At 37.4% G+C, this 23,694-nt stretch overlaps 1 protein-coding gene across 1 annotated transcript in view; it reads right to left on the bottom strand.

Annotated features, from left to right (window-relative positions):
• Atg2 (Autophagy-related 2) overlaps window positions 1–23,694 on the bottom strand; it is a 359,564-nt gene that overhangs the window by 285,373 nt on the left and 50,497 nt on the right. The window contains exons 6-8 of the mRNA XM_090386633.1: window positions 18,888–19,073; window positions 8,433–8,529; window positions 2,454–2,621 (exon numbers count right to left, since the gene is read on the bottom strand). Coding sequence (XP_090242759.1) covers window positions 2,454–2,621; window positions 8,433–8,529; window positions 18,888–19,073 — 451 coding nt within the window. The remainder of the gene's footprint in view (window positions 1–2,453; window positions 2,622–8,432; window positions 8,530–18,887; window positions 19,074–23,694) is intronic.

Here is a 23,694-nt window from a genome sequence, read left to right as displayed (position 1 = left end):
ACAGCTAAGCTAAGAGAACAAAATTATATTTTATTAAGTGTTCTATAAAGTTAGAATCTTAATTAATATGATAATCATTTAGTTTTACTTCTATTAATTAGAAAAAAGAATCAACTTAACTGAACTTTTCTTTCTTAAATAAATTTAAGAATTAATTTAAGGAAAAAAATATTTTTAAAAATGTGCACAGGTTTGGTAGTGTACACACTGAAATTTGTTATATCATTCCTTATTTTAACATTATACTAGAATAATTATAAATAATTTTTTTTAAAACTGTAAACATGTGGTTTTGAATAATTTTAGGTATGTACAATGTGCATGCTAGTCTGCTGGTGCACAATGAGAATAAGCACACCTACTCACGGTAATTTTTTTTAGAGTAACAACTGCACACTGGTTTCCAAGTGATTCCTCTGCTACAGCAATCTCCCCCCCCCCAAGCTTTGGACAAATGGGAAAGATGAGATTTTTGTAATACAGAATCACAATGAGGGTGAACTAGAGACTTTTTATCATCACAACAGTAACTGTGATAAGAGAATTAAATTCTCAACTGAAAAAGTAATTAATAGAACACTTTTTACTGAACATCAAAGAAATCCAACAATCAGCTCAACACTTCAATTTTAATGAAGCTAACTGACAGGCTATCCATTCTTAATTACCATTCCAGCTGAGTGCCGTCTGTCAAACTAGAATCAATAAAAACATGGCTCTGTGAGTGTGCATCTCCACTTTAAACATGAACTTAATGTTATAGAAAATTTTCAATCTGAATCAATACCCATGAGCTTTGTTTCATTATAAATATTATATAAAGCATTTATATAACTGCATGGCACAGTTTCCTCAAAAAGAGCTTAATTTCCCTACCACCAGGGGTAGGGAGATAAATATAACAGCTAAAAGATAATGTTAACATTTACTTCAGCAGTGACAAAAATCTTAAGCAACTTCACTGTTCCTATGAATTCCCCCCCCAATAAAGTTGCTACAAGCTGGATTGTACTGCAAAAAATATTATGTACAGTATACTATTCACTAGTTAAAAATGAACAGAGGAGGATGTAAACTACATAAAGAGGAATAACCAACAAAATTATGCAGCACTACACAATTATGGAGCATCACAGCTTTAACGTCTCAAAAAAATCTTAATGCTGCACACTGACACAATATAATAGCGTAGCTTAATTTAATTTATTATGATACTCACCTTTTTATAATCTGCATTGATGTTGGAATAAATTGGATGATAATTTTAAATTTAAGTTAGCATGAATAAGTTAGGATTTAAAAACAGAATTAAAATGTGCGCAAGGAAGTAGAAGTGCATGTCTTCGTCCTTGGTTGCCAATAGCCATAAGAAGTGGCTTTCGTTTTACACGTCTTCAGTTGGCAATGGTAAAATGAGAGTAAACGCGTGTATTTAAGAAGATTAGGTTCCCGTGATGCTCCTGGATACACGTGGGAATCTCATGATATGATATTGTGTCAGTTATAAATGGTACTTTAAGAGATCTACAATTTTCGAATTGCTGCACACTATCATAAGAAAAAGGACTTTTTGGAAGTATAAGATATACAACAGTATTTCTCCTAAATAGACACAATAACATAAGTAGTTTCCATCCCCCTCCCCACAATGGGGTCTATTATTTGGAATAATTATCCTAACTCTTCCAAAGAAATGTCTCTACCCATGGTTTCTATTGCCTAATACTCCAGTTTCCCTATACTTCATTCTAACAAAAAGTAATGAATTGTTGGAATAAATTTCCACCTAGTATTGTGGAGGTGGGTAGTTTGTTAAAATCATCACAAGATTGGTGACAACTACTTTACCATTTTTGTGAACTCCACCAGTTCACAAAAATGGTATCTGAGGGGATTGTCTTTATGTTAAAGTGGATTTACTTTTCAAAGCAAGTTGTGCTGGACGAGGTGAAAATATGAATTGAGGCTTGGCTCTATCAAGAGCTGGGAAAAATCGATAAAAAGACATTCTCTAAGGAAAGTACAACACAGCTAGAGCAGAATCTTCATCCAAGATCCCCCACCTCACCTCTAGATGCTTAGTGTGATTTGTTGGGAAGAATACACCAGCAGCATACTTACACTTCTCTTCTCATGCTGACCAACAAACTGAGAACCTCCAGCTATTTTTTTTTGTAAGACTTGTGATGCTTATTTCTTACTTTTCTTTACATTCACCAGAGCAGCAACATAGAAGCGTGTTAATAGTTATACCATTTTTCTGTTATTCATTTTTAATTAAAGTTTGCTGAATTATTATATCTGTCCAATTCAGTTTAGTGTTTATTTTTAAAAGCTTGTCACCTTTTCAATATTTAGAAAAATAGCTAAAGTAACTTGCACATTAAAATAAAACCACAATCTTTATATACCACATGTTCAATGATCAGAGATACATACAAATATTAATTTACCTAATGACTGAGATGACCAGCCTTGATGAGGATGAAGAGAATGCTTAGGAAGTTGAGGTTGTCCTAATTGCCTTTGCAGCTCTTGTTCAACAAGAGCATAATCAGCTTCTTCCATAGGTTTGCTACGTGAATTCTGGCGATTAAGAATATTACTTCTGTCTTCTTGGTCTATAAATAAATTGATGAAATAATAAATACAGATGCACTAGATTGCCAAAAGTAGCCAAACACTTGCATGTTTCAAAAAACTTTATTGCTACAAAATTTAATAATGTGTCAACCCACTCGGTATTTTGGTCCATTTCTCCTTCAACAGTGATCAATTCAGCTATTGATTGCAGATATGTTGGCCTAGCTGTTAACATTTCAGTTTATCCCAAAGGTATTCAGTGGGGATTAAGGTCAAGGCTCTGAGCAGACCAATGAAACTTCTAACACCAGTCTTCAAATGAAGACACTACTGGCTGTGCAGTATGACAGTGCACTGTCGTGTTGAAACAGAAAAAAAAAAAAATACAACACAGCCAGTATGACCTTCCCCCTACTGCTGCCACAATATACGAATGGTAGTTGTTGTTATTTGGTTTTTAGGAGCATTAGCAACCAAGGCCATATTGCTCCGGGGATATGCGGTGGTCATTCCCTGACCTTTCCGCATCATCCGTATTTGGTGGTCACGGGCTTGAACCCTGGTCTAATCAAGAAGCGTGTGCTATGCAATGCTGCTCCTGCCCACCTGGCTACGGAGACGCCATACGAACAGTAGATTGGTCCATAATGTCAATATACCACATCTCCTACATCCTCCCAAGAACAATGGTCAATTGCACAAAAATAATCTCAGACAGAGAGAACACTTCTGCCAACTTCACAGGTGGAATACACACTTTGGCGAATAATGTTCTCTGGGCATCTGCCTGCTTTTCCATATTCCAGTTGACCAGTTATGATGGGTTATACACCAGCCAAGTCAACCCTATGAATTATGCACTGCAGCTCTTCCATAAAACCTGATGCTACATAGTTCCTAACGTAGCTCTCTCACAATTTAGTGACTTTCAACAGGAATTCAATTTCAATGCCATTTACTGAAGTACAAATTGCTTTTTCTTTTTTTAACAATTCCTGACATGTGAATAGTAACAGTTCATTTTTATTTTTTTTTTTTTTCCAAATCTCACAAGTATCCATACACTTTTGGCAATAGTGCATATACACACAGTGCTTCTAATTACATTATAAATATAAAGAACATGTTCTATATCTAAAATCAAACAAACAAAACCCACTAATTTTTCTCTCAGTCCTTGGGATTAAGGACCATATGTACTTCCCAACCTTCAGTCGCTGAGGCCAGGATGTGAGACACACCTTGTAATGAAGGAAACTTTTTTTAGTGTTTCAATCCTTTCGTTTGAAGATTTTTCAAAGAGATATATACATCTGCAACTGGAGCAAACCCCAGATGATTACGCTAGAGCGGAATTGACTTATATGGGTCTGATTTTGTAAAGAATAAAGTTGGAGGTTAATGGCAAAATACATATCAGTTGACGTCTAGATATTGGAACAGAAGTGTCAACTGATTAGGTTTAGCATAGGATGTGTGGTACTGTTCTGTGGGTTGCTTACCCTTAAATAACATCATTCCTGAACATCTGGAAGAAGGAGAAGAGTTATCATCTAAGCATCTCCTTGTGGTGGTGGGTGTTGTTATCTGGACTGGGCAGCTCCTTGCTGTTCAGTTCTGAACTGCACAAAATGTGTGGATAGACAGCAGTTCTTATCTTTGTGAGAGTAAGCTGGATATACTTTGGATTGTTGCATAGTTTTAAATGTATGCAACTGATTTTCTGCATATTAGTGTAAACTGTATCTATAATATTGTATGTATGGTATTGTAATATACAGCAGGGATGCCAAAATTTGGCAGGAAGCACCTGCTACAATAAATTTTTAAAAAAATTTTAAAAAACCTCAACTATATGCCATCTTTCCCAGGACAAAGGAATAGTCAATGTTGTCATATCAAAACTGAATCTGAAACGTTGCTCACTCAAGATTATATCAGGTAATACTTATGTGAAATTCAAAATTTTAGCTACCAATAATAATTGCAATTTGCCAGGGAAAAAAAATAATAAAAAAAGAGAGGGCCCAAGTATTAATTAACTTCTGACGGTGATACACCACAAAGCTTTCTCTGTCTCCTTTAATGAGACAGATTTTGATCGATATCTCTGGTACCTTCACATTCAGCTTTTCAGAATGTCAAGAATATCAGTGGTTTCCACAGAGCAATGAACACTGCAGCCAGGAGTGTTACCTGCACTATCAGATTGATTGTCTGAACTGTTGTGGATTAACTCTTTATATTGCAGACTTTATATACCTGCTCTTGCCACATCATGTTAATACCATACTTTGTTGTCAATTTTCTCAAACTATGTTCGGAACCCTCAAATCTTGTTGTAGCATTCTGCACAATGAAACTGCTTGCCATTTTCAACTTGGAAATAAAAGAACAAAGTTTAAAGCTTAAAACAGCACACTGTACAGTCACCCTCAGTGAATGACAGAGCAAATCACGAATTTGAGAATTATCAGTAACCCAGAAATAATAATTCCACTTGGCATCAACATTCAAATTAAAATGTGTTGTTATTCAGATTTTTTTTTTTTTTTTTTTTTTTTTTTTAGGTATTGCCCACTTTAAAATGCATACAAAAATTTAGTTGATTCATTTTGTCATCTGCACTGAGTTCTTGAACAATGACTGTGTTTAAGGATAAAACTTCTGAAAATGTTACTGAAAAATTACACTGTTGTAACAATAGACTTGCTTTTGAGAAACATGCACAGCACCCAATGTTGAATATTCCAACACTCCACAATGAAATGAGTTTCCTGGCCTGTTGCACAATTTCGTATGCATAGGAGAAAAATGTCAGTTGTTTTGAACTCTGTTATTGTGAATTTCATTCAAATAATACATTTTAATATTCAATGCTATACTATTGATAAAATAGTATGGTATTGAACTGATGATCTTTTAGAATCCAAGATTAAAAATTAAGAAATTATGAGTCCTTTTAGATATTTTAATTTTTTTTTTAGTATTAGTAATAGCCGCATGGTGCAAGAAAGCCTACGGCTTATGCTGCACCAGCCAAAAAAAAAAAAAAAAAAAAAACCCGAATAAAACAATGATAAAAAAATATATATATATAAAATAAAAGAAAAGGAAATTAAACCTATCATCGTATGCACTTCCCTTACCCGAAAGTACTATCCAGATGACCTTTGAATTTCCCCAAACTCGGCCTCTACCACCCACGAAGGCGACTTATTCCAGTAATTTATAACTCGCTGGCTAAAATAAAACTCCCTGCAGTCCAATCTAAACATTTCCCCCCGTAACGTGGTGTGTTTAATACTATCCCCTTTCCCTCACGTAAAGGTCCGATCTGGTTTGTCCTGCTCTTCTTGGCATTTATATATGTGAGGAATTCCTTATCCCCCCTCTTTGCTCTGTTTGTTAGTGATTTCTCATAAACTGCCTTTGCCTGTCGAACCTTTTCTGTGGCTCTATTACAGATCATCTTGTAGCTGTTATAGGCTTCAGTACTTTTTATTGCTCTGTAACCTTTCCATGCCACCTTTTCTGCTCAAGTAATGTGGCAACTTCATTATTCATCCAACTTGGAACCCTCCTCATGGAGTATTTTTTTTAATGGTAAATACACATTCAAGGCATCTGTGATTAATGTTTTAAAAGCATACCACAGTTCAAATGTATTCATTCTCTGTGCAATATCTACCTAGTTAATAGAGGCCATGTAGTACCTTAAGGCATCATAATTTCCTTTCCTGCAATTAAAACCCATTTCTTTGCCTTTTACTACTGTTACCTCTCTTATCATCCACCGTAGAACTCCGTGATCACTTCCTGCTACTGGTTCCTCTACTATCAGCCCTGTTATGTCATCTGATTCACGGGTGATGATGTGGTTTAAGATATTCTTTTCTCTAGTACTTTCCCTGACATGTTGATACAAATAACATGTCATCTAGTTGACTTAAAAATTGTTCCCCATGTCGAGTTTCCTTCCCGTTTACTCCAATTAATTAGAGGCAGATTGAAATCACCCATAATAAGACATTGACGCTTACTTGCCCATTCCATTTGCATGTAGAGGCTTTCGTCATAATCTTCACAAGCACCTGGTCTATAGATTACTCCTACTCACATTATACCTTTGTTTCCAACTATCTTACACAATACAGATTCTATATTAGCATGTGAAACATCTGAATCCGGGAAAGCTATCGTCGCAATCAGGCTGCTTCTGATAAAAAGCATTACCCCACCACCCCTTCTATCTACCCTATCCTTCCTAAATACATTATACAAGCCGTACTGAAACTCATCTCCCCAATAATTTAAAAGATTCATTTAGATATACAGGTAACCCTCGTATAAAACAGTAGTTAGGTTCCTATAAAATGTTGTGTTGTGCGAAACAGTGTTATATGAGACTAAGAAAAAGCACAAAAAGGGGGATTATATTCCAAAAGCGAACAAAATGTTAACAAAACTAACAAAAATATAATGTTCTAGATTTTGTATATCTTCTGCTCTCTTAAAAAAAAAAAAAAAAAAATCAGTAATCTGGGTTTTTTTGCTTTATAAATCTTTGTGAATTTCATCACATGGAACTAGTCATTTCTGGAGCCCCTTTTGAACTTTGGGCTCCTTTCATTCAAGAATCTGAATAATAAAAAAAAAAAAAAAAAACATTCAAATTACTCGGCTAACTTTTTTGCCTTCCCGTATGCTTTTTAGTGTAAAATTTGGAAGTTTAGAATTTATCTGCACTATCATCATTCTCTGAATTGATTTGGATTTAACCTCTGATGCCATTTCCACCAAATCCGCTTCGCCAGCCTTTCTTTTCCCACCAGTAATTCTTGAATGTCTTCAGTAATCATTTTTTTTTTTTTTTTTTTTTTTTTTTTAAGGAGCATCAGCAACTGAGGCCATGTTACTCTGCATATATTGTCTATAAATTGTGTGCCCTGAGGTCGATTTTCTGTTTTGCTGGATGAAAACTCAAAGTTTTTGGGAGAAAAAACCATGCGACCCTCGTCTGAGCCCAACTAACTCAGCCATGTTGTGAAAAAGAGCCATAAAAATTCCTCCCATCATCGATGGGATTTGAACTGAGGTCTTTTTCACCCATTGTAGGGAGGAGGGCGATTCTATCAACTGTGCTATCCATGAGGGCTTCAGTAGTCATCTCATCAAAACCTTCCCTCCAACCCACGTAGCAAAATTACTATCGCACAGATTCCGTTTTCTGCCAGTTCAACCATATTCCCTGAATGAACCGACTCTGGCCATACATTTTTCCACACTCATTTAACGTTGATGGCTTTACTTCTTTCAGTGATAAAGCTATGATTCTGATACAGTCCACAACCGAGATATGTTTCCATGCCTCCATTACTTCAATAGATTTGGAATCAATTTTTCCTAAATTCATTTTAACGATTTCTGATGTAATGAGTTTTAAAGGTGGATATAATGCCTTGATCTAATAGCCGATTCAAAAAGAAGTTGTATTAACCTAGTACAACTGGGGTGGTAGGAACATAACTTACTCACCTGCTCCTGGACATGACTGACTGACTTTTTTTTTTTTTTTTTGCATCATATTCAAACTTCGACATTAATTTCATCATTAACAAATATAGAAAACAATGGTCTGAGGAGCGAATGCTACGAGACTCCACTGAGCCTTCTCTCATTCATAACTTGCCTAAATATAAAAGTTTGCAAGTAGTTTTTGAATTTAATTTTGAAAATTTATTTTCAATGCAGAATTAGTGCGACTCGTAGGCAAAAATCTATTTAGACATGAAGCTTTATTTAGACACATAATAACAAGGAATTAAATTCATATTTTAATATTTTACCTGGCCGAGCAATTCCTTTGAGCAATTCGCCTAAAATATGAACTTGTCTTGGACAAAGAAATGCAGTTAATGGAGAAAACTCACAATGAAGATCAACCTATAAAAATAAGGAATATTCATCAGATTTTAGAATTTTGGGCTTTTGCAGCACTGGCCAAAAAAGAAATAATAATAATAATAATTATAAATTTAAAATATCAAAATAAATAATAAGAATTAAAATAAAAACAAAAAGAAAAAGAAAATAAAATTTCCCTCTTCATGCAGGTCACTGTCCAGCTGACCCTAGAATATCCCCAAGCTCAACTACTGGAGAGAACTTATATTAGTAATTAACAACTTAAGCTAAAAGAAACTTCCTACAATCAGTAAAACTTGCTTCCTAATCCGAATTTCTGGCCCCTAGTTCTGGAATCATTCATAGCAGTGAAAAATTTGCTTCATTCATTTTATTGCTCCTCAGAGCCTCACAGATCTCAATTACATACCCACTAAGGCAGAGTTTCCAAACCATTCTCAGCGCCCTTACTGTCCCAGTAATTTTTTCACGGCACCACTAGGCCAAAAGAAATACATAACAGTGGTTTTTTGACCTTTCAATATAATAGGTATTATATAATACCTGTATAATAATTTTATTATATAGGTATTTTAATATCTATATAATAGTTTTATTCTTTACATAGAGGTACTAAAGAAAGATCAATTATAGATCACAAAATTAAAAAGATACAGTACAATGGATATTATATATCGTACCCTTTATATTGTACCCTTTTTATATTGAAATAAATATATAAATTTCAAAAAAATAATAATAATCACTTAAACCCAAAAGTATCTTAAACCCAAATTACATGGCACCCCAAGAATGTTGTGGCACTCCAGTTGAAAACCACTGCACTAAGGTGTCTGGTTTCTAAGCTATGTAGCTCACATATTCAAAATCTTTCCTCATGCATGTTCCCTTTTAAGATCTTACCAAAAGGGTTGCTCATCACTGAACCCTTTCAAGAAGTTCAATCTTTTTTTTTTAGATGCTGTCTCCATACTTGGACACAGTACTCCAGTGCAAGCTTACTATTGCCTAGGAGAATTAGAACCTCTACAAGAAAATGTTCAATAAATCATTGGCAGGAAACCATGGGCCTTTCCTGCCACCATTGCTCAAAAACTTCAAATCCCTTTCTTCTTCAACTATTTATAATTCAACCACACCAAGTATGTTATTTTAGGGCTGCTATACCCCCAAGTGTAAGACTTGGGATTTTGCTGCATATAAACATATGCTGCCAGCTTTCTGACTATGATAAGCTTCATGATGAAGCCTATCAAATTTCTGACTTTGATAGGCATGAAGCCTATCAAAGTCAGCCTAAACAAGTGCTGCCTGGTGCTGAAGAATAACACACTCCAATATTCATATCATCTGCAAGTTTTGACATAGTGTCCTCTATTCCATTATTGATGTCATTTATAAAAATTAGAAACAACAGTGGTACCAGACCTAATCACTGGAGGACTTCAATTCTAAAATTACACAAACATGAAGACTAACGTATAGGTTAGTGCAATGGCATCAATTTAATTTGTAGCCATCTACCACAGTACAGTCAGTCCTCGTATAGCACAATAGTTGTGTTCCTAGAAAACCTCATGCAATGCAAAATCGTGCAATATAAACAGCAGGCCCTATGGGAAAAATAGGGTTAGGTGCCGACCACCGTAATAGCCGTAATAAAATACATAAGTATTTTATTACGACTATATATAGTCGTAATAAAATACTTACGTATTTTATTACGACTATTACGTAATAAAATATTGCTAATGCTTTTTCTTCTATCGTAAGCAAACTTATTTTTTGTTTGATTTTCTATCCAAACAGTTGGATAGAAAAATCAAACAAAAAAGAGCCATTGTATCTCTTCCAATTCTTTGTGTCTTAATCTAATGGATTTTAGTTACACTTTGAGTTGTTCCTGCTAGGAAAGTTGTTTTTATTTTCTTGGCATTGCCTCATTTAGGTTTGTAGCACGTGCAATATCACATGGTCTTTCATTTCGCTCAAAGCGTTTCACAATTTCATATTTTTTCTCTATCTACAGAGGCGGACTGGCTATAAGCCTTACTGGGGAAACCCTGGTGGGCCGGAGGCCGGTGTGATTTTGGCCATAAACCATAGTATGAGGCCACTATAAATTTTCCCGGGTAAGAATTTTTGACCCAGTCCGCCTGTTTATCGATAAAGCTTTTTTTTTTTTTTTTCTCTGTGAATCAGCAGTGTCTTCACCAGGACATTTCCTTTTCACACCTTTTAAGTATTTTACTCATTTTTAGGGAATAAAGCACAATTACAAAACGAGGAGGCACGCTTGATACACATAAACAAAGCTGCGCACGCATGTAGCAACTGAATAAACAACACCGTAAAGGCAGATATACTATTAACACCTCACATTTCTAGGGGTTACTACCATAAAACAATAAAAACAATTTCCAGTTGCGTTTCCGCTAGTGGAATCTGTTATAAACTGGTAGTAAACTCGATCTAATTGCATTTGTGATTATACCGATAGCTGGAATTGTGTTGGTTTTTACGTTATTATGGTGAAATGTGTTTCCCCTTCACTGATGCAAAACACATAAATACATTTTCAGAATCTTCTCTTCATTCCTATCGTGTTGCGTTCGGTTGGGGTGATTCTGCATTCGACTGCCATTTCTTGTTAACACAAAGGCGAATCGTGCATAAGCGAATTCGGTTCGTGTTATATAAGATATCGGTCCCCTATTTATAAATCGTGTATGATCAAATTCGTGTAATGTAAACAAGTGTTATACGAGGACTGACTGTAGTTGAATTGGCATGGTTTTAATTATATCTCATTGTGAATACCTTCACAGCAAGTTGCCATGATATTGCACTTCCTTGAATTAAAACGATGCCAATTCAACTAATTTGGTAGATGACTACAAATTAAACTAATGCCATTGCACTACCCTATATGTTAAATCATTCTATGTAGCATGAGGCTCTTGCCCTAAAACACCCTAGTGAAGACTCCAAATTAATTTTATATGAACTACAGTACTTCAATGTCTTATAATGGTGCAGGAACAGGAAGCATAGAACTTCAAAATCAAGATTTTGAAGTAATGGAGTGGGAATTAGTGGTAAGTCTGTAAATATCTATACAGTATTGTGATTAGTGGCGAGGATGAAAAGAAAGCTGGATGGGAAATACTAGTACAATAAATAAATTAAAAAATATATACACCGATCAGCAAAAACATTATGACCAGCAAGTCATTATGCAAATCGAAACAACTGCAGGTGAACTATGGCATGTGCACATTTTGGGACATGGAATAAAAACCACCTGATACTGAGCTCCATTAATCAGTGTTACTCTTGTTCTTCAGATAGGAAAGGCAGTGGACTTAAGTGAGTTTGACAAAGGCCAAATTGTAATGGCCAGACGACTAGGTCAGAGCATATCTAAAACGGCACGGCTGGTGGGATGCCCACGGTCAGCAGTGGTTAGTACCTACCGAAAGTGGTTCTAGGAGGAGGAACCCACAAATCGCTGGCAAGGTGTTGGATGACCACGGCTCATTGATGCGAGAAGGCTCTCTTGGATGGTACGTGGCAACAGAAGGTGGTGCAACTCGCTGGTAACTGGAATGCTGGTGACAGGAGTAATGTGTCACAACACGCAGTACATCGAACCATGCTGAAAATAGGGCTACATAGCCACAGGCCACTCCAAGTGTCCATGTTAACCATGGTTCACCGGCGACAGTGCCTACAATGGGCACGCGAGCATCGAAACTGGACCTTGAGTGATTAGAAGGTCACCTGGTCCGATGAATCACATTTTCTGTTGCACCACATGGACAGCCATGCATCGTTCACCTGGGGAAGTGATGGTGCCTGGATGCACCGTGGGATGAAAACAAGCCGGTTGCGGCAGTTTCATGCTTTGGGCGATGTTCTGCTGGGATACCCTGGGACCAGTCATCCATGTGCCGGGCACTCTGATGTCTACCACCTACCTAAACCTCATTGCTGATCAGGTTTCGTGGCAACGGTCTTCCCCTCTGGCAGTGCCATCTTTCAGCAGGATAATGCACCCTGCCACGCTGCCCCAGATTGTTCGAGACTGTTTCGCAGAACATGAGGAAGACTTCCAGGTATTGCCCTGGCCTCAATTTCCTAGACATCAACGTGGTTTGTGTTGGAACAGCAACTCCAATCTGCAGCATCTCAACCATGGACCTTACAGGAGTTAAAGGACCTGCTGGTTGCGTGTTGGTACCAGATACCACAAAATACATTTAGAAATCTTGTAGCATCCATGCCTCACCGAGTACAAGCTATTTGGCTGCACGTGGAGGACCAACATCCTTTTAGGTAGGTGGTCATAATGTTTTGGCTCATCGGTGTATATATAATCTACTGCACACCATCAGTGGAGAAGGCTAATGTTAGTTCACTAGTGAAGTGTTGCTTATTCAAAGAAGTGTAATAGCACCACAACTCGTTGTGAAGCTATTCAGCAATGAGATATAATTAAAACAATGTCAATTGAACTACTTTGGTAGATGGCTACGAATTAAACTGATGCCATTGCACTAACCTATATGATAGTCATTATTCTACGTAGCATGGGGTTCTGCCCTAAAATACTCTATAGATCAACATGAAAAGTAACAACCAATCATAACCAACTTCCTGCAATCCACCTTTGAAACTTACCCATGATTGAAATATGTTCCAGCTTACACAGTAACCTCTCATTGAGGGACTGAGTCAAATGATTTGCTAAAATTCAAGTAAATAATGCTGGAATTATTTCCTACATTCAGCTCATGAATAACTGTCAAAATAGTTAACCAAGTTAGTTAAACATGGTTTTTGTCTAAACAAAATCATACCTTTTAGTCTTCAGTATTATATATTTCTATTTAAGTGTCCTTGAATTGTGCTCTTTTCATTGCCTGCATGATTTTCCCTACCACTGAATTTAGGCTAGCTGGTCTGTATGTAGTTAGCCACTTTTTAGACCCTCCTTTATGTATTGGCAACACACTGGCACTTCTCCAATCCTGAGGAATATCTCTCAAGTCCAATGATGCCCTCGTAATTAGCCTTAATGGTACAATGGACTCTTAACCCCATCATTCAAGGTTACCGGGTATATCCATCAACTCCAGGAGCAGCCTTATTTGCCATTAGGCTCAAAAGTTTTCTATCTTCCTGAAAGTAGATGATTAATCTTACATCTAATGACTTTTTAAAATTAAATTTTTTTGTGTTAAAAGAAGGATATCATGGTTGTTAATAATAAATTAATCATTAAAGTTGATGAATTTGAAGTGCTGGTCAAGACATCAAGTGCAGATGTTAGGATTTCGGAGACATGGCGTCATTCAGATAAGCAATGCAGAATTTGAATATGGGGAGTTCAATGTATACAGAAAGAACATCGTGCACGTTGTCAGATGGCACACTGCATTTTATACATTGCAATGATACAAATGCCAGATAGTGTAAACTTCTTACCTACTCTGTAAATACCAGAGATAATGCAAGTTTTAGTGTTAGTTTGCATAGTGTAGTGTTGGCCTATTGTTCCTCCGGCATTTAGCCAGGGGCCCCTAATGAGGCCTCACATTGGCTGTTCTTGCCTTGGGAAGGCAGCCAGTGTAGTAAGGCAGAAATTTCTCTAGCAGGGGTAAATCCTGGACTGCACGTGGGCTTGCCAGGGAAGGCCCTAGGGGAGGGGAGAAAAACTGCTAGAAGAGGAAAGCGTGAAAGGGGATGACAGTGAACAGGGAGCTAACAGATGAAGATTAAGGTGTATAACAGGAAGCCAATCTACCTGAAAACAGAAAGTTAAAGGGATAAAGGGGCAACCCTATGGGAGGAGACCATCCTCACACTGGGGGGGCTGTTAAGGAAAAGTAAAAGGTTTGTGGTGGTAGGATCCACCAGGTAAAAAGTTGGGATGGGTGTGTGTGGAGGAAGAAAGTCATAAGGTCAGAGTGCTCTATGTGGGGGGAGGGGAGTCCATTCTATGGACACAGTGCAGCTCTGCATGAAATCCCACACCAGCCAAACTTAACTATAGCTAGTGTCAATAGTTCCCACGCCATGTCTCAAGGGGATATATGGCATCAGAAAGGCAGGGGTGGTTCCCTGTGGGTTAGCCCCACTGCAGTCCAAGTTCGGGGGGGGGGGGGGGGAGCCAGAACACCAGACACTCAAATGTTCAAACCTTATGCATACCTTCCACTCTTACAGATACATACTTTTTTTATTATTACTCATTCAGAGGCAGACTGGTAGGTAACAATGGACAACGTTCACTCACTCATGTGCCTCTTTTCATACATCATCATACACTCAGAGACAGGACACAAGTACCACCTAAATAAACAAAAATATCAAGACATGAGCAATTGTTTTTTTTTTTTTTTTTTTTTGACTCATCACAATTGTATTCACTCGGCCACGTCACAGTTTTACATGGGTGATTTTACTTGAACTCTCATTTGTACATCTTAATCTGGAAAGACTTTTTACACACACACAACAATTAACATACTTGTACATTCTCATTCGCATGCACCAATCCCTTTTTATAATAGGGATAGCGCACACATTTTATAGATTTTTTTTTTTTTTTTTTTTTAGCCCAAGTAGACTCGTTTCCCACCCAACAAAGTTACACATACCAACACTATTAGTGTAACTACACTATTACATACTAATCACACTGAAGAATGCTCCATCAAAAACATTTCCTTTCATACTTGCACTAGGTGGGAAACATTCTAGCAGGCCAGTCATTATCAGTAGTTGTCACAGTCAGGGAGAGGAACTTTCCAGGGTAGAGGTAGGTGTCACAATTTAAGTTATTGCTGCACGATTGCTTCTAGTCTCAAAAGCTTTTTGAGAGGCCATGTATTGCATATCAGAGATGAGTTGTTCAGCTTTCCAGTTATGGGTCCTATTTTTGTCACAAGTATATATCTGCAGGAATGATAATTGGGACAGTCATGATATGGGGGCCCAATGCTCATTGGCATCACAGGTACATTGAGTCATATGCAAAGTGAAGTGCCGGCCGGGCTAGCCGGGTGGGTAAAGTGCCTGCCTGGCAACCCAAAGGTCGCGGTTCGAATCCCGTCTAGGGCTTGGATCAAAGTACTGCAAAAACCTTGGGAGGTGCGCATTATGGCCACAGAAGCTGATGATGAAACTACAAAAAAAAAAAAAAAAGTCAAGTTGACATAGTTTTGCATTCAGGAAGACAAGCTGTAGTGCATACGCCTGTCGGAAACCAGGGTGGAAGTTTAGTTACCTGTGCCAGCAACCTCCTAGTGATGTCCCTAGTGATCTGATTGGTCCCATATATTTACCATTGCACAGGTCAGTATCCTTTCCTTTTCCTGTTTAGGATCAGCTGTTAGATCTATTTGGCCCCTATATCAGTAGGAATCTGCCTTCTAAACCTATAGTTGAAGCCTCTTCGAATTTCTAAATCTAATGGCAGAACCTGCAGGGCAGGGGTGCTGACTGTGCAGCATGCCTTGGTAATTGTAAGTAGGATGATATGCTAGATGGGTCCTAAAAATTACAGCTATTATCAATCCACTAGAGGACGGAAGCCTCCAGAACCATAATCTGATATGCTGGTCCAGTGTGGGTTGGCAGATCGATCGACTGTATTTAGCAATCAGGGGCTTGAACCCCGATCTACTCTAAGAGCATTTGCTACTGCACTCCCGCTCGCTGATAAGGAGGCTACTAGTTTAGCTCTATTGTTGACTAGTAACATTCTAGGGAACCGAATGCTGCCCCATATATAATAACTGGGAGGAAGATAGCCTTATAAATGAGGGTTAAAGTCTTCCTTTTTAAATCTCAGTCAGCACTACGTATTCTGCCATTATACCTTCGCTTTTTAACCAACATTTGTTAGATGAGTGTGAAATATTAGCTTGGAGTCAAAGAACTCTTTTTTTTTTTTTTTTTTTTTTTTAAGTTCTGTTGTTAGGGCTATTTGTTTTTCTTGAAATCTTTATCAGGTGATTTTCTTAATTTGCTATTTAGTAGGATGAATTTAGTTTTTTACTAGAAATTTCTTGGGTTTGTGACTAGTTTTGTAGAAGGTTTAGGGCATGATTTGCCTGGTCTTCCAGAGCCCTTCTGGTGTTACCCTTTACAAGGAGAACAGTCATCTGCAAAGGAGACCTTGTCCATAGTCTCCAGAAACTTGTCCAGCACCAAGTTCCAAAAACAAGGACCCAGCACTGAGCCCTGAGGGCATTCACAGGTAACATTTCGCTGTATACATTAAAATCTAGTTTGCACTGCTATTTTCTGTTAAAGATAACTGTTGATACAATTATACAGGTTCTATGGAATACCAGCATGGCATATTCTCCTGAGGATGCTGGGCCACCATAAGGTATCAAAGGCACTTGCAGAATCAACTGAAACAGCATGTAGGATTCCTCTGGGTGGTTTGAGCTACTGTCAGTAGTTTATTCATCGCATCCTCAGTCAAAATCCAGGTTTGAAGCCAAACTGTCTGTCCAACTGAAGGGTTGCATTCAGATAATGTGCTTCTAAGCAGTATACCATGAGCCTTTCCAGCACTTTGCCCAGGACTGGTAACAAGGCTATTGGGCTATATGATTTAGGATCATTTGGAGGTTTTGCTGGATTCTTTAATATTAATCTCAGGTTTGCAAGTTTCCATGTAGTGGGAAATATATCTTCGACATATTTTTGCTTAGATAGTTATTAAATAGTGGAGTAGATGTTGAGACCGACTTTTGGCAAGAATTATCATTTCTGGTTCAATTAAATCATGGCCTTTTTTTTTTTTTTTTTTTAATTAAGGATGAAATAGGCCCCAAAGCCATATTTATATTTCAGGCTCCTTTAATATATACAGTGGATTCCGGTTATTTGGGCCACCGGTTAATCGGGACAGCCATTTATTTGGGGCAAATCTTAAAAAACAGAACGCAATCGATAAAATAGCCAGGGTTTACTTCGCTTAATTGGGACAGCATGCCGTTTAATCGGGGCAGGAGACCGCAGCACTGGAGATTACCCTACGATTGTCTCCGACGGTACCATGTGGTTCAGTCAAAATTCTGGAAGTCACAACTATAAAACAATTAGCAGTCACCTGTTTATTGGGCTTTTCTGTTAGTGAAATCTATCATAAACGGACAGTAAACTCTATCTTACTGAATTTACGATAATACCGACAGCTGGAATTCTGTGGGTTATTAAGGTGAAATGTGTTTAAACTTCCATGAAATCTTCAATCATAAAAAAATTAATTTTCAGATCTCTTCCTATTTTTAAAGCTTTGTAACTCATTACTCCATTCTCACTTGCACGTATCGTGTTACTTGCAATTTGTGTATGCCTTGTTCTTTGTTATTGATTGCATATCTTTTTACTGTCTTAAATTTTAACCCCACCCAAAAATGTCAGTGAACAGAAATGTCAACTAGTTAGTATGTCCATGTTACAGTACGTATTAATTATTCCGATTTTCATGTATTATTTAATTGGTAAGGTAATAAAGGGTAAATTTGTGCTTAATATATCTTTACTTTTATAGCCTGTGGATAATATTCCTCCTATTTTTGCTAATTAGAATTGCTGTTTAATAGAATTAAAATTCAATTCACAAACGTGATCACAATGACCGGCGCTTACTATACATCGTAAAGTGAATGGTACTTTACTATGGTGAGTTCGTTGTAATGTGATTTGATTGTACAGTGAACCAATTGTAAAGGGGGGGGTCCATTGTATTTTTAACTATTTATGTGAAACTTCGGATAATTGGGGCAGCAGCTTAATTGGGCCAAAATGCACTAGTCCCAATGTGTCCCAAATAACCGGAATGGACTGTATATAATATATATTTTACCTCACACACACATTGTACAATAAACAGGCATAAGAATAAAATTTAAAACAGTTAACAAGTTGAGTTTAAGTATGCTTATTGGAAATTTTTATCACTACTTTAGAAAATATTTACACTGAAAATGGCCACGGCCCCCAAAAGGCCATGTTAATGCTAAGGTTTGGCTGTAGCATTAACACTACCCTGAAATACAGTCAAGGACTGATGTTATTGACTGATCCATACCAAATGTACACTGCCAATCCTGTCATAGTATTAGCAGTGTGAACTACTACATCTTTTGACAGCTTATAACTATGTAGTATACAACATCCCAGGAGTCCAAATTACCGGGGGTACTGACAAGAGAGCCCCCCCATGATTCTTTTTTCACTCAATTATATAACAATCGTGATGCAAAAGATATTTAACATTCAAAGAGAAAAAAAAAAAAAAAAAAAGAAATTTCATCCTAAAAGTATCATTTTAACCAAATACAAACCTTTGGCCCAGGCACAGCCTCATTACGTTTCAATTTAAGCCTTATCTGATGCTGCTTGGTTATTTGTGCTATAAGAACACGATCTGATGTCGGATGATGAAGTGTCCCTAAGCTACTGCTCTCATTATTCACAAATGTATGAGGAGGAGGCATCTCTGGTGAACCTGGTGTTACAGCTTCAGATGACTAGAATGTTGAAAATAATATAAATTCGTTAAAAAAGTTTATTGTGATACCAAACTACTTAATTTGAGTAATTTTTAAGTACTATGAAATACTCTAAAATATATTTAATTTGCAAAATTCATACTTTGCTATTCCTATTGAACTGGCAAAAAAAAAAAAAAAAAAAGACAATGCACATTTCATTCACTTTTCAATCACTCACTGAAGAAAAGGCAAGTATGGATTCTTTCCATATTTGAGTCATACTGGGCCCATCATCTGGGCGGTGCAGATGTCTCCTTGAGCTTTAATTTTGAAGTTTAACGTGAATACTTCAGATGCAGGGATGAGGATCCTTGTACTAAGTCCCTTCTTTTGGAAGTGCCAAAGAACTTGAAAATATTTTTTCAGTCAGATGTTAGGTCAAAGGGTTTGATACATTGATAAAGATGCTGGTTGTCTTGGGCTGATTTCTTCATCAATGCAGTTAGTTACATGTGGTTCACCTTTTTTCTAAGGGGATGTTTGTAAACAATGAGGTCACAGGCTTGTCAAGGCATCCTGTAAAACTTCTTGTAGTTTCTCGTAGCAGATCATAGTTTTTTCAGGAGAGAATTTTTTGGGATGATGTGTTCTAGTACACCAGCACTAGACAGCAGTTACTAACGCAAATGTGCTAGTAACCAGCTATTGCACTATTTCCTGGACTGGGTAGTCCTTGTCACTTACAACTAGTCTGATCCCTTTTTGATGTGAAAACATCAATGGAGGCACTAGAGTAAAATAAATTGGTAACGAAATTTTTTTTTAATGGAAATGATGCAATTGATGTCACTTCCTATTAGATTTTGATTTGGTAGAGTAAGCAGCAGGTAGTAAAATTATGCAAGAAAGTGGGTAGTAATATTATGCAAGAATAAAATGCAGACTTTAATAAAATTTGCTTCTCAAGATTTTGATCAAAATCAACATTCTAAGAAGCATGAGTCAGTAAGTAAGTTTCGATCAAACTGTTCAAAAATTTAAATGGTTTTACTCTAGTGCCAGCACAAATGTTCGTACGTATAGGGGTACACACACAGCTTTTTTGTGTTAACCCTTCGCTGTATGCACCAGCAAAACAAACATAATTGGTCGCTATGTATCTCTCAGATACATACTAGGTTTCATATCAAAAAATTAAAAACTATGTTCAAAAACCACATATACAAGAGTTTCAGATGTTTATTTATGAATAAATTATTTTTACAAAAAAATTTTAGAAAAAAATTCCTTGTCCATAAATCATTTCTGTGTGCTCTAAGCAGAGGTATTGTTTACAATTTGTACAAGAATACCTCGTCAGTCTGGTTCTCTTTGTTGCTTGCCAGCAATTAGTGCACCGCTTGTGACTGCTCTCTCATTCTGTGCCTGTAGAGTGCTCAGTACTCTGCTGCCTTAGTTGAAGGGAAGTTCGAAGGACCTGGTTCCTCTGATGAAGTTCCTCAGCCGTTATGCAGAAAGTTGCATGAGGAGGAATCTGTAGCTCTTTACTTCTTTTTTCATTTCCCATGTAGATCATTTGTGCATTAATTCCGCTAATGTTTAGCATGGCATAAAATAACACCATCGGCCAACGACGACAAGCTCGTGCCACATTGCTAGTACCACACATCTGATCCACGGTATCTACATCCAGACTTGGTTGCATTATAAAAGGTTACAATTTCTGGTTTCAGCTGATCACCTGTTTCACGGCCAATGGCATCATCAAAATGCAAGGAGGAAATCAAGATGACGTACTTCAGTACATAGGAAACAACCATTGCTTCTTCACCAAAACCAAACAAGCTCGATTTTTCAGGTTGGCTCTTGAACTGACACATTCAACTGGGAGTTGTCGTTTGTTCTTTTTTATCATTCAAACTCTTTCTGAGTTCCAAAACTCAATTGCCATCCGTAAACCAATTATCCGCTGTAATGTTCCATCCTGTCCCATGGATAGGTTCTGCCAGTTTTTGACAACATCAGCTGGTTTGGTACAGATTTGCTTCCCTGCATAAATTTTATGATTATAAGAGTACAGCACCCTAACATCTACTAAGGCATATTTTTGAGTCCATATTTGTTGGGCTTTGAAGTATATACTGTTTGAAACCACCTCTGAAGGCCTCTAATTTCTCATTAATAGTTTTTAGATTCTGACCCGGAGAGTAACAAGTCTTGCAGTATTTTACAAATTCAGTGAAAATCTTTTATGGGGGTGAGGTGATCGTGTTTTCTTCTCTCATTGCTGGTTGTTTGATCATCGAAACTTATACATCTGATGACAAACTTGAAACGTCTCTGGTCCATTACTAAGTGAACTTTTTCAATGCCATTTCAGTCAGTTCCCCATAATTCTTCCAATCTGCTTGTTACTCCAAAGTGCTCCAGCTAAATAAAGAAGCCCAATGAATGCTTTGTCTCAATTTTGTCTGTAAATTTGGCATCTCTTTCCTGGCTGTAGTTTGACTGAACAGTTTGAATATACTGATTTGTGTGTTTAACAATTTTATCTAAAATTTTTTCAGTAATAAGGCAGTTCCATGCTTCGGAGGCCATGCTAGCATTTCTTGCTTGACCGATAACTCCAGGCAATTTTGTTAGATTTTGAGATCTGTGCAGAATCTCTGATTTTGCCCAACTGTCGATTTGTCTGTCAGTGTTGTCCTCTTCGTTGCAACTTTCCTCCTCTGATGTAGCATCTTGTGCACTCTCTGAGTTCTCTTTTTTTCAATGTAATCCTCAGATTCTGTCCCATCAATGCTTTCATCCCTTACTTCCTCAGAAAACAGCACGGCACAAATAATATCGGCATCATTTGCATTACTTGGGTATAAGCGATCCATTAAGGGTAAGTTGCTACAATGGATAAAGGAATGGTTGAGTGGGAGAAGACAGAGGAGTCCCGCAGGGTTCGCTATTGGATCCACTGTTGTTTTGTATATTTATCAATGATATTGATGAAGGTATATAGGGCTTAATGTTGAAGTTTGCAGATGATACAAAGGTTGGCAAGGTTGTTAATGGCAGTGTGCTACTGCAACATGATCTACAAAATTTGGAAAAATGGGCTGAGAAGTGGCAACTGAAGTTTAACCTTGACAAATGCAAAGTACTGCATATGGGTAGAAGTAACCCCAGAGAAACGTACCAACTGTGTGGTACTAACCTTAAGGTGGTAGAAAATAAAAGACCTGGGAGTAATTGTGCAGACAGATGTGAAGTTTTCTGCACAATGCAGAGAGGCTACCAGGGCAGGTCATGGGGTTTTGTCAATGATATACAGGAATTTTGCTAGCAGGGAAAAGGAGGTGGTTGTCCCTCTGTATAAGGCAATGGTCAGGCCACACCTTGAGTACTGCGTACAGATCTGGAGGCCTCATTTTAGGAAGGATGCAGATTTGCGTGAGCATGTACAGAGAAGGGCAACAAGATTGGTGAGGGGAATGAAGGGATCCTCTTACCAAGATAGGCTTAAGTTCTGCAAATTGCAGCGGCTGGAGACTAGGCACCTTCGAGGTGATCTGAATGAGGTGTACAAGGCCTTAAATTGAGGAAAGACAGATGTAGAAAAGATGAGGAAATTTGCCTTTAGCCAGCAGGTAGTTAATTGCTGGAACAAACTTCCATCTGTCATTGTGGAAGTTGATAGGTTAAATAAATTTAAGGAGAAACTGGACAAATATTTAGAGGGAATTGTTGTGTAAATTTTATTTTTTTTTTTTTTGGCTGATGCTGCATAAGCTCATATGCTTGCTTTCTTGCATCACATGCCACTATTACTACTATCCTGGCCATCAAAAGCAATGCAGCACCATTTACATGGATGGATGCACTGTATCTCACACATGCAAACAGCAGAATCGAAACCAAAACGCTTGGGAAAACAAAACCAATACCAATGGCTTTCAAGAAGCAATGTAGGAAGCAACTGAGAAGAACACATGCGCAGCACATCTTGTTCCCAGAAATAAAGAAAGATATGAAATATGTATCTGAGAGATACATAGTGACTGATAAAGGGTTAAAGAAACGAATTTATTCTTGATCCATATTTCTGAGACAGATTGGGGGTAGTGTGTTCCTAGACTAGGGTAAACAGTAAAAAAGTGAAGTAACAAAACATCTCCCACTTCATCTAAAAAGCATTCAGGTCCTGACAACATATTACCATAAAAAGAGAGAATTCAAAAAAAAGAAACATGATGCAGATTGCACTGTCACTGGGAATAAAGAGGGGGGGGGGGGGGGAAGTCTCCTTTACACAAACAAAGGCTTTACAAAAACAAAATACAGGTAAACACCGGGGTTGGGTTCCTAGGATGACAGGCACAAATGGAAGCATGTCATGAGGTCAATGAAAATCACGGGGTTACATTCCAGCCACCAAAAAGTTTAATTATGGTGCCTATAACCTAACCCTGTGATTTTATAATGAAATTTTAAAAAAAAAAAAAAATTTTGGTTCAAATCATCAACCCAAAGTGTTAGCAGCAATTGCTCCTTTTTTCTAAAAGATTACTTCTGCTGTAACTAACTTCTGTAGCACTTACTCAAGTAGCACAGTGGTAGCACTTTACATTGATTGTTTTATTTTATCAGCATTGTTCATAATTGT

This window comes from Mastigoproctus giganteus, chromosome 12, assembly GCF_048544385.1.
Source record: "Mastigoproctus giganteus isolate SK-2022 chromosome 12, ASM4854438v1, whole genome shotgun sequence".
Taxonomy (NCBI): domain Eukaryota; kingdom Metazoa; phylum Arthropoda; class Arachnida; order Uropygi; family Thelyphonidae; genus Mastigoproctus; species Mastigoproctus giganteus.
This window is presented reverse-complemented; position numbering and strand designations above follow the sequence as displayed.